The sequence below is a fragment of the Lissotriton helveticus genome, chromosome 2_1, assembly GCF_964261635.1.
Source record: "Lissotriton helveticus chromosome 2_1, aLisHel1.1, whole genome shotgun sequence".
Lineage (NCBI taxonomy): Eukaryota > Metazoa > Chordata > Amphibia > Caudata > Salamandridae > Lissotriton > Lissotriton helveticus.
In genome coordinates, this window is record NC_136059.1 from 592,809,534 (window position 1) to 592,821,735 (window position 12,202).

A 12,202-nucleotide genomic window follows, 5' to 3' on the forward strand; every position below is an offset into this window, starting at 1 on the left:
TTTGCCACGCCAGAGAACAAGAAATGCAGATTTTACGCAAGCAGGCTTCACCATCCAGGATCGTTGGGGAATGCGCTTTCGATGGCCTGGTCAGCCGCATTTGTTTACACTTTTCCCCCCATTCCTCTGATCCCAAGGCTTCTGAGGAAGCTCAAAGCGGAACCCTGCAAGAAGATTCTGATAGCTCCTGCATGGCACCTTCTCTCCCTGGACCTTCCACTTCCATAATAATAATAATAATAATAATTCCACTTCCATGCAGCCGATTCCTTCGCTGCTGGCGATGTCCCAGGGCCAAGTCTGGCACCCGGAGCTGCGATCACTGCAGCTCTCAGCAAGGCTCCTGAGCAGCAAGAATTTCTTGGGTTGACCCTTTCAACAGAATGTAGAGAGGTTCTCTCTCAGGCACGAGCCCCAAGTACCAACAAGACATGCAAGTTGAAGTAGAAGCGTTTCTACATTTGGTGCCAGCAAAAAGGGTGTCCATCCTTTTAAGTCTGAACCGCATGAAGTTCTTTCATACATTCTTTCATTGGCAAAATCGGAACTGGCTCACTCTTCCATTAAGGTGCATCTTTAAGCCATCTCACACTTCAGACGCGCATCTTCAGGTCCTTCTCTCTGGTCGTGACGGATACTTAAACAGTTTCTCAAGGGACTTTTCAGAGTTTTCCCTCCAGTCAAACCTCCTCCTCCTCTTTGGCATTTTAACTTGGTTCTCGTCCAACTCATTAAGCCTCCTTTCGAACCTATTCACAGGGTGGATTTGAAATTCCTCTTCTGGAAGGTAGCTCTTCTGCTATCCTTGACTTCGGCTAGACGTGTGGGTGAATTGCAGGCTCTCACCATTCAGGAACCTTTTCTCCAGTTCAAAAAGGGTACAGTGATACTGCGTACCAACCCAAAGTTCATACCGAAAGTACCTTCAGACTTTCATTTGAATGAGCCAGTTATACTTAAAACCTTTTTCCCTCACCCAGCTACTCCGGCAGAAAAAGCACTGGCTATTCAGAGGTGCTTAAAATTCTATCTCCAACGTACTAAGGACTTCAGGAAGTCTTCTCAACTATTTGTGTCCTTTAGTGACCCTCGTATGGGCTTTCCTCTTTCCAAGGAAGAGATTGCTCGTTGGATTACCAGCGATATCCAGTATTGTCACAGAACAGCGGGTAAGTCCCCGGAAGGTCGGGTTCATGCTCATCCATGAGGTCTATTTCTTCTTTGACAGCCCTCTTTGCCTGAGTTCCTATCCGAGAGATCTGCAGGGCGACGACCTGGTGCAGTACCTATACGTTTACAAGGCATTACTGCCTGGATTCGGCAACGCAGAACGACACAGCAGTCGGCCAGGCTGTCCTGAAGAACTTATTTCAGTAGTGGTGAGCTTACCCTTTCATCCCTCCTGTTACTGTTTTTTCAGCTCTTGCACATTTTTAGAACCTCATGTGTTTATATTTTCTAAAGTTTCTATGTATATTATTGACCATTAATATTGTCATTATGGTGAATATGCTATTGCTTTGTTCTTGGTTTTATAATGGTCATGGTTCTAAGAATGTGCTGATAACTGCTAGCTACTCTGATACAAGCATGGGAATCTATGACAGTTCCAATATTGGAGTAAGAAAACAAGTTATTTCCCTGTAACTTTGGTTCTCCAGTATTGGAAACTGTCATAGATTACTATGCGACACACCCTCCACCCCTGGGAAAGCGCAGCTTCTAGCTTTTTCAGTGGTGTGGTTACACACCGGCTACGAAAATCTGAGGTTCTGAGCAAAAGAGGTGGATAAGTTGCAAAACAAGAATGGGCCTAGGCCTAGGGTTCTGTTTTGGTGATGGTTTCTGATGCTATTTTATGTATACCGGGGACTTCCATTCAACAACAGGGAATGATACACGCATGGAACCAAAGATACAGGTTAGTAACTTGTTTTCTTATTACTTCCTACTTGTAGTGTCTTGAGAGTTAACAATGAGGGAACCATTTTGGCTCCTAATGAGCTCCATAGAGCTATGACGCAATGAATAGAGTGTATTGCAGTGAAGGCTGCTTTAGAACGTTGAGTTTTCAGTTACACGCAGATGAATAAAAACATGTGATCCCAAGCTCCATATGTCGCGTAGTCATTGACTGGTACCCCGGCTGGGAGGACGCTATAAATGGCAGGGAGATAGGGAATACCGAACCCAAAGCTTGACAGTGCTCTCACATAGAAATGCAGTTGGTCCAAGCAAACTACTTGTGAGTGCCACGTGTGCCCTCGTTGAAGTACCAAATCAATACTGAATGCATGTGGGGTCAAAGTGCAGTTCCAGTCGCTGTGAAGCAGTTGAAAACGAAGACAGTTACAGAGAATCTACATGATGTTGGTCGAGAAGCTATTGGTAAAGTCATACAAAAAGGTACCACGCAACATAGAACCATTAACAGTACGGCGTGATAATGCTGCTATTACAAGTGCTGCTAAGCAGAGATCAACCTGGTGTCAAAAAAGTGCACAGCGACAGCCAAGCCCAAGATAACACTGCAATTACAAGTGCTGCCAAGCCGAAATCAACCTGGTGTCAAAAAGTACAAAGCGATAGCCAAGAGCAAAGTAACACTGCAATTACAAGTGCTGAGAGGCAGAGATAAACCAGGTGTAAGCAAGTGCATAGAAGTGCCCAAAGCAAAGCGGCTTAGATGCAAGTAAACGGTTGTCTGCTTAGCAGAAGTAATTAAAGAGAGTCTTCATACCGCAGCACCAGGCAAAGAAGCCCAAGGAGAATTGCCTGAGGTTGTGCTTCTGGAGCCATCCATACCTGAAGAGGCCAGCCACCAAAGGCGCTGGGTGGGCCTCAGAACAACTCCACAGATCCTGAAGTGTGAAAGTCAGTGAAGTGTTCGAAATAGTGACAGGTGGTTGTTCCGATGGAGACCAAAAAGAAAATCACAATTCTAGTTATCATCTTGGATGATCCGGAAGATAGCATGTCAAGGGTCTCAGAGCAAATGAGCTATAAGCAGTGGCCGAAATTCCACCATGCCCAGCCTCAGCAAGTTCCACACTGATCTACAATACTGCCTCTTCCTTGAAACCATCATCGTTCGATACCACCAAAAAAGCTAAATATTGCTGACCGATGGACTATGTGGAAAGAGATATTTGAATATTTCAATGATACACCTTGCTGTTGATGGCGTAAATTAAATCCTAAAAAAAATGCCACAAACTGACAAAGAAATCACATACCGTCAGATTAAAGAAACGTTGAATCTCAAGTGCAATCCAATTGACTATGAAAGATATATTTTCAGTCAAGAAGGACAGAAAGTTGTTGAAAACATCGATAAATTTATAAAGAGACTTGACACACTCCTCAAACACTGTAAGTTCAATTAATTTAATGTTGAAGAGGCCATGCGTTTCTGGGTCATTGATGGATGCTTGTCTGATTCAGTCATACAGCAAATGCTGAGAGATACTTTGAGCCTGGAATAAGTGTTGATGGCTGCGAGAGCTGAGGAGCGTGCCCATTGACAAGCAGCTGACATGGAGGCCAGAGGCTTCACGAAGGAATCAGTCATGAGTGTGAAAAGCAAGTCAAAGCAAAAGGCTGAAAGACCCAAGGTGATGTCTCCACGTAAAAAGAAGTCATGTTTTAGATGTGGATTTTCGTTTCCACACGAAGGCGTTTCTTGTACATGATATCATTGAACGTTCTACTGGTCCAATGCCATGGGTTTCTCCCATCGTGGTAGTGGTAGTGGTAGCGCCCAAAAAGGACAATGAAGGAGCAGCATGCATATGCGTTGACATGCGTCAGACAAGCAAGGCAATTGTATGAGAACGATATCCAGGTTGTCTTGCCTTGATTTAAACATAGATTATCATCAGTTGGAACTTGAAGAAGATTGCAGGTATGTTACAACCTTTTCTACGCATGTTGGCCTATTTCACTAAGACGTCATTCAACATATCATACAGCCTGTCATGAATGCATTCAATTACAGCTATGACATATTTGTTTTTGGAGCTACACAAAAAGAACATGATAAAGCTGTTACACAACTATGTTGTTTACTTGATGAAGCATGATTAACTTGGAATGCAAACAAATGTGAATTTCATAAGACAAAGATAATATTCTTTGGCCTTATCTTTTTTGACACTACATCCTCCTAAAGTACAAGTGCTGTCAAATGCTGATCACCCACAAGATGTTTCCATTGTGCGTTCATTTCTTGGCATGGCCAGCTACTGTTCTAGATGTAAAGGAGACTTTGCCACTGAAAGTCTTCCATAGAGAGAGTTGACAAAAAAGAATGTTTCATTTAAGTGTGCCCATGAATGTGATAACAATTTTTAAGAAACTCAAACAAGCCATTGAGAATGCTACTGAATTGGCTCATTTTGATCTATAACTCCATACAGAGGTTGTTGTTGATGCTAGCCCAGTGGGGTTAGGTGCTATCCTTGCACAGTACAGCGGACACCCCCATGCTAGAAGGCATATTGTGGCGTATGCTAGTACGAGTTTGTCCCAACCAGAACCAGTTACTCACAACCTGAAAAAGAAAGTTTACCCATGGTATGGGCGCGTGAACCCTTCCGCGTATTTCCAGTACTGAAAGCCTGTTATGCTGGTAGCTGATCATCAAGCTTTACTAACAATATTTGGCAATCCAAAGGCCAAGATGCCTCCTTGCTTTGAAAGTTGGGGACTACGGCTACAAGAGTACAAGTATAACATTGTTCATCGGCCGGCAAATGTTCAGAACTCTGCTACTATTCAAGGTCAAGGCACTCTATCCAAGTCAGCCGAAGTTTATATCAACTTCATCGTAAAATCAAACACACCAGTTGCCATTTCTTTAGCCCTGATTTTCCATGCCACAAGCCATGATAGTGACATGCTAAAGTTGAAAGATATAATTACAGATCAGTTCTGGAACTAGCACATTCGACCACTCACCAGTGAGGGTGAATATCAAAAATGCAGAAATGCCAAAGATGAACGGTTCATACCTCAAGAGGGAGTTATATTGCGAGGTTCGAGAATCTTGATTCCGGAGAGTCTGCAGCAGAAAATTATTCAAGGGGTCCACAAAGGACATAGGGGAATCGTTACTGCAAAATGAGCTCTGCAAGACCAAGTATGGTTTCCATATCTCAATGAGTAAGTTAAGTAGGAATTAAAGGCCTGTCATCTATGCAATGCCTATCTACAAAAGTTATTCAACACACCTAGACATGTCAGAACTCCCGAAGCATGCATGGAAAGAATAGCCATTGACTTTTTCAGTCCCATTGACAAGGGACATCAACTGATGGTGATTGTGGATGAATACTTGCGATTTCCATTCATCGAGGATCTCTCATCCACCACTCAAGAAAAAGTAATTGAGAAACTGGATGGCGTCTTTGCAACATGGGGTCTAACAGCCATACCAAAATCTGAAAATGGTCCGCCTTTTAATAGTCGCGAGTTCAAAGACTTCTTAGAGCACCCCTCTGTGGCCGCAGGCCAAGGTTGAAAGATTTATGAGTACGCTAAAGAAAGCTGTGCAGCATGCTACACCTGGAAAGCTCAATTTACAAACGGTGAGAGTCCGGCAACATTGTTGTTCGGGAGAGCAATGACAACCAAGATACCCCAGTGGACCAATCAAAGAGAAAGAGATGAGACTGCAGCTCATGCAAGGGACTTGGTTAAGAAACAAAAGATGAAAACATTTGTTGACCGAAGATAACATGCGAAAAACATGGCAGATACGGAAAAGAAAATCTGATGCTCACTGTGATGCTGAACCTTTCCAAGTAATATCGACCAAAGGACATATGGTGACTGCCCAGTGCCCTGGTAAGTCTATTTCCAGAAACTCTACTCACTTTCAGCGTTTGATTCATAGTTCACCAGATCTCCAAGGTGAAGAAGAGACTGACTCTGAAGCACCAGTGACTGCTGCTGCCTTCTCATTATCCCATCAGCTCTTTGATCATGCTGGTGTCAGGTCTCAACTTCGCTCAATATGTTCAGGTCAAACAAGTACAGCGCCAAAGAGATGAAATGAAGAGATTTAAATATATATGTGTATATCTTTTGCAAAGTTGGCAAGTTTTAGTTTAACAGAAGGGGAGATGTAGTGTCTTGCGAGTTAACAGCGATGAAACCCTTCTGACTCCTAATGAACTCTGTAGAGCTATGATGCGATGAATTGAGTGTATTACAGTGAAGGCTGCTTTAGAATGTTGAGTTTGCAGTTACACGCAGACGAATAAAGGTGTGTGATACCAAGCTCCTTGTGTGGCATAATCATTGGCGAGTACCCCGGCTAGAAAGACGCTACACTACAGTTATATGTATATTTTATATCCTTGCAGTTTTTACGCTTTTAATAATTGTTCACTGTTTGTATATTTAATTGTTACACTTGTTCACTTGTGAATTTTCCTAAGCATCTGTCTCATGAGTCTGGTTTCAGATTTCCAAGCAGTATTCAGGTTTGTTTGCTTAGCAATATAATCTTGCCTTATAATTGTTATGTTAGGAATACAGTCTATTTAACATTCTGTTTAAATGTTCATTTGTGTTTTATTTATTTCTCTTTTATGTCTTTCTAGATGCTGTTTTAGTGGTAACAGAGATAATGCTTCAGGAAAGTTTTGATGAGGTTTCTACACAGCTTCTTTCTTTCTATGCCTGGCTTAAATACCTCGAAGGCAAGCCTAGTCTTAAGGTAAATCTTGAATTAAAAATGGCTGACAAATTATGAATATATCCATAGTCAAGAAAGTCTTTATTCATAAGTTACATTTTAAATACCCAGTTTTTTTTACTAGGCAAGAAATATCCCCAACGAGTACCTGGAATAGATAGCTAATCAGCGAATCAGAATGCTTTCTTAGCAGGCTGTATCAACTTGTATTGGCGCGGTCTGGAAGCATTTTGTAGCTGCCAGCTCCATGTCCCAGTGTGCTCAAGTTTACCCTACCACTTTATAATATATGTATTTGATACCAGCACAAAAATGTAGTGCTGCTGCAGTTAGCATACACCATTAATGGCAGGAAAGGTTTACCTGTGTGGTCCCCAAGGACCAGTTTTGCACCCTGTCGTTTTCTGAACCAGCATTGAACGTTGAGTGTCTCACTGGGGCTTATTGCCTCGTTGTCATTCGAATGGCACTACTTTCAGTGGCCAATAGGGCCCTAAAGACTCCATTATCTGTCTATTTGCCATAAAGTTCATTATTTGAGGTCCAGAAGCTGGTAGTGCCTTAATGATGCACAATTAAGTCCATGCAAACTTTATAGGGCTCTAGAAGTTAATATCTCTACAAGCGCTCTACAACTTAACATCTCAGTGGCCATCCCCATACTTGTGAGTAGCGCTCTAAGGCAAAGATGAAAGACCAGTTCAGTTCGTTAATTAAAAGATTGCTTTAGAGTGTTAAGTACACTTAACAAAAGAAAAAGGCAGAGAAGAAAGAAAGAAAAAGACAACCGCGAGAACGAAATGAAGAAGTAAATTAAAGCAGAATGCGTGGAAAGAAGTAAAAAATGAAAGAAAGAAAAAAGGGGACAAAAGAGAGAAGTTAAAAAGGGTGGGAGGAGGACTGAGAGGCGAAAATCCAGGGAAGATGGGAAGGAGATGAAATTAATCTAGAAAGGAGAGGAAAGAAGGAAATTAAGGAAGAGGAGAAACCGAGAAATTAATCATATGGATCAAGGAGGGAAGAAGCAGAAAAGGTTAACAAAGGAGAGAAGAAAAGGAAACGAAGAGCATAGGAGACCAGAAACAGAACACATGAAAGACAAAAAAGCAAAAATGCACAGAAAAGTGGAAAGAAAGATTGACCAAAGAAAAGAAGCGACATAAAAGAAATAAGGGAAAAGGATGAGAGGAGTGAGGGAAGGAAAGGAGAGAAATATGATGAAAAGAAAGAAGCAAAGCAACAAAATCACCAGGCATGAGAGGAAGTGAGCGAAAGAAACAGATTAAGAAATAGAGCGAAAGAAGGAGAAGAAAGGTGAGAAAGACAAAAAGAAAGAGAAAAGGACAGAAAAAGGAAAGATAACCAGAAAAAGACAACAATGCAAACCCAGACTTTTCCACAGCTGTGCAGGGAGATAATTATACATTTTAGGTAGAAGGGGAATGACAGGCCATCTCCGATATGTTTTTACCAGGGATATGGGGAAATAAAATTGTTGGACAAGTGTAGGAAATATTACGCTATTAGCAATATTTTCAATTACACCTTTGGGTTATGCATCCCTCTCTCAAGCATGCTACCATTAGGGCCTTAACCTCTTTTACCCAGAAGATTCTCTCAGGGATTTTTTAATGAATATCTTTTTATTATTTTAATTTCTAAAATGGTACAATAACAGTTAAACTTGCACACACTGTTGACACTCAACTCCACGTTACTCACCCGTGCCCATCTAAGTCTTCCCTGCTCCTCTCGCGAAGTGAGATCCTCCTCTACTGCGACAGTCATATCCTCTGTCAAACCATGATATGCTCCTCACTTTACCCACACTTTTTGAAACTTTTAGGCATCCACTACTTTCATACACTACCCGCTCCACCTCTATGAATCTATTCATTCCCACCATCAGTTCGGCTCTCATGGGGGTCTGATCCCGACCCCATAATCTGGCCACATCTGTTTTTGCCACAATGAACTTCAGCATGCAGAATACCAATTGCATCCGAGGGATATCTACATGCTTCGGTATTACCAAAGTATGCCTAGGATCATCAACTGGGGTGTCCTTGGGAGATTTACTGCCATTAACATTTCCAGTCCGGTAACAACTTCTCCCCAAAGAGGACTCACTCTGAGGTAGTCCTAAACCGTATGTAAGAAGGTACCCACTGCCACCCTGCACCTGGAGACCTACAATACTGTCAGCTCTCCCCATCTTGTGCAAAAGGAAACTGTTGTAGTAGGACCGGTGTAGGATGTTGAATTATATTAATCGCAGCCTAGTGGGTATCACAGTCAATATTCTCTAGGGACCCAACATAAAGACTCCAACCATTCCCGGAGTTTACCAAGGTTGACCAGGATATTATTAAGGATAACATGGCATAACTGAGACACCGCCTTATGAGTAAGTTCTTTTCCCAGGTCTCCAGGGGGCTACCCTCTGGGAATTCCTCCCCTATGAGCCCCTCTACTCTCAAGGCATGGGAGAGCTTCATGCATCAGAATTGCTGTGAAGGAGCCAGGGCATTTTCCCGCGGGATTACCAGAAACGACTTAAGCTCTCCCCCGCTAGCACATCCCTCCACTGTCTCTATACCAATCCTTTCCCAATTGTGGAAGCCAGTAAGCATGCTCACGTTGAACAAGTGTGTGCCTCTCCCCTTTCAGCCCAGGTACCTTGTAGTCTCATCCCTAGCCCCTAACTTAGTCCTGGTAGGCTTGAGCAGGGCCTGCCTGTGCTGTTTCCCATGTATGTAGTGGACATGAGTCCTCATCCCTATTGCTGCCCTCTCCACCCTATATGCCAATTAGACAATGGGCTATACCTCCATGTACTAATGATTTGTAGCTGGCAGCCCTATGATATGCTTGCATGTCAGGTAATGCTTGGCCCCCACTGTAGACTGAGCAGTACACCATCTGCCGACCCACTCCAGGGGTGCCCCAGCCCAGAACAAAGATAGGAGTGTTTTATTGAGGCTGAAAGCTGTTTGGGATGGAAAATGGGGTGTTTTGTTACACTTCTAGCAGTTTGGGTAGGGTGATTATTTTGTACAGGGCGGCCCTGCAAATTCGGTTCAAGGAAAGCGTGCGCCATCTCTCTGCATCTGCCCAGAAAACGCTAAGGACTTTACCTAAAGTAAGCGCTTCACTTAAATCATACTGTGTATGTTCAAATATCGGAAGCCAGTCCTGGTCAACCGAAGGTTGTTGAATGCTTTCTCAGTGTCTACAGACAGTATCACTCTAGGTTTTTCTGTCTGCTTTGACATTGTCTAGTCACAACTGCAGCCGCCGAAGGTTTAACCATGTTGCCCAACCTGGTATGAATCCTGCCTGAGCAGGATGTATCAAGACTGATATCACCCTAGAAGTCAAGTCACCAGGATCTTGGCCAGAATTTTACTCTTCAGCAGTATCCCCTCCCTAGGGATAACCACTATAATCACATGGTTACGGTCTGGAGGCAAGCTCCCATCCTCCCCGACACCTCAAATAGATTAAGGAGGTGGGGAGCCAGGACCGCAGCCAGTTCTCCAGAAATTTCTCAGCATCTGAGGCCTCCATGTTGTCTGCGAACCCAACACATCTTCAGTAATTCCTGCGCAATCTGCTTTCTACATCCTCCGCGTGTGCCTCCAGGACCACAGTAGAGGAAAGTAATTTGGAGACCTGTTTCTTAAGTGTGGCTACCTCGTCTTACACAGTGAAAACATGGGGCTCTGCCTCTGCGACCCAGTGGGCTACATTCTGAAGATCTTGGTGCCAGAGAGAGATGTCGATCCAAACCTCTCCCACCTTATTCTTCAAAGCCTCTCTTGAATCCTGAATAGCCTGAAGAATAGCAGTAAGGTCGGGGAGATTCTGGCCCCCCTGCCGCTTGGAGGGGGGGCAGGGATGGACTCCTTGCCCTTCGGGAGCCATGGACGTAAATCTCTCCATCTTAGTTTTTGTCTGCTCAGGCTGCAGTGGCCCATCTCTAACCATGATTAGCAGTAGCCTTCCGGCACCAGTCCCAGTCAAGTGAAGGCTGGAGGACACCTGACCCCCTTGCCCCAGGGGCGGCACGTGCTGCCAGCGCTAAGTTCCACAACCTCCTCAGGTACTGGAAATCTGCCAAACCTCCGAGGTAGTCTTTCCTTGCGGGTAGGGAGTGGGATGCCCAGACGTGGGTTCCATGCTCACTATGCCACTGGATTCAAGATAGCTTGGCTGATGAGGGTTATGACCTCCGAAACCGGTCCCAGGATGCTTGTTTCCGGTATAGGGAAGACATAGCTTGGCAGTTCGGGCTGGACTGTTCCCATGAGGCACAGGGTCAGACTGATTTGCATATGGCCATGTCTGAACTGGGATGGCGGAGTGAGCTAAAGAATGATGATGGATTAAACCCAGATCAGTTGACTGAGGGTGAGTGCTTGCAATGTTCAACACTCCTTCCATCATCCCCTTTGGTTTTGCTTTGTTTGCCCTAAGTTGGCAGGTTATGCCCAGACGTGGGTCCCTTGCTCACTTTACCGCTGAATTCAAGATAGCCTGGCTGATGAGTGTTATGAACCCAAAACCTGTCCCAGGATTCTTGTTTCCTGTCCAGGGAAGACATGGCTTGGCAGTTCGGGCTGGACTGTTCCTATGAGGCACAGGGTCAGTCTGATTTACATATGGCCATGTCTGAACTGGGGTGTCGGAGTGAGCTAAAGAATGATCATGAATTAAACCCAGATCAGTTGACTGGGGGTGAGTGCTTGCAATGTTCAACACTCCGTCCATCATCCCATTTGGTTTTGATATGTGTAATTGAGGCAGTGCTTAATTTGTAACATAATGAGTGCCGGTTCCCAAAGCATGGCTCAAAAGATGGTGGTTGGTGTTATTAAATGTCTGCGAGCCCAGTTGCACAAGTACCAAAAAGGGCAAAGTAGGCACCGGCCTATGGGCCCCACTCTTTTGAAGGGCCCTGCCACAACAGATCAAAATACAACTTAGTACATAAACCAGAGACATCAGATTCACATATCATCAGTGAATATCATCTGATCAGGCTTGATAGAGTGGGTAAACGAGGGGGAGGCCTCGCAGTAGCCGCGAAGACCCCAGTAGAGATCACACACCTCGACTCGCTCTCCAGCGATTTGCTGGAAATACTAATAATTAACATAAAATATAATATGACGGTGTTAGGCAGAGCAGCCCTGGTTTACAGACCCCCGGGAGGTAAGTCTGAATTTGCTAATAATCTGCTGGATACCCTAGCCTCCCACGTGTTGGCCACAGATAACTTCATCTTACTAGGCGATTTTAATCACCATGCAGAGCTTCCACACAATGGGGATTCTTGTCACCTAATTTCAACATTAGAAACTCTGGGATTAACTCAGCGGGTTCAAGGATCTACTCATCTTGCCGGTCATTTATTGGATCTAGTATTTACTAATATGATTGATTTACATTGTGACCCTCCTTTGCAGATGATCTGGACGGATCATTTTCTAATAA

General features: G+C 44.0%; 1 protein-coding gene across 1 annotated transcript in view; it reads left to right on the forward strand.

The window, feature by feature from the left end:
• Window positions 1–12,202, forward strand: part of MRPS27 (mitochondrial ribosomal protein S27) — a 331,096-nt gene that overhangs the window by 198,388 nt on the left and 120,506 nt on the right. Inside the window, exon 7 of the mRNA XM_078675280.1 lies at window positions 6,609–6,724. Within this exon, the coding sequence (XP_078531406.1) occupies window positions 6,609–6,724 (116 nt within the window). The remainder of the gene's footprint in view (window positions 1–6,608; window positions 6,725–12,202) is intronic.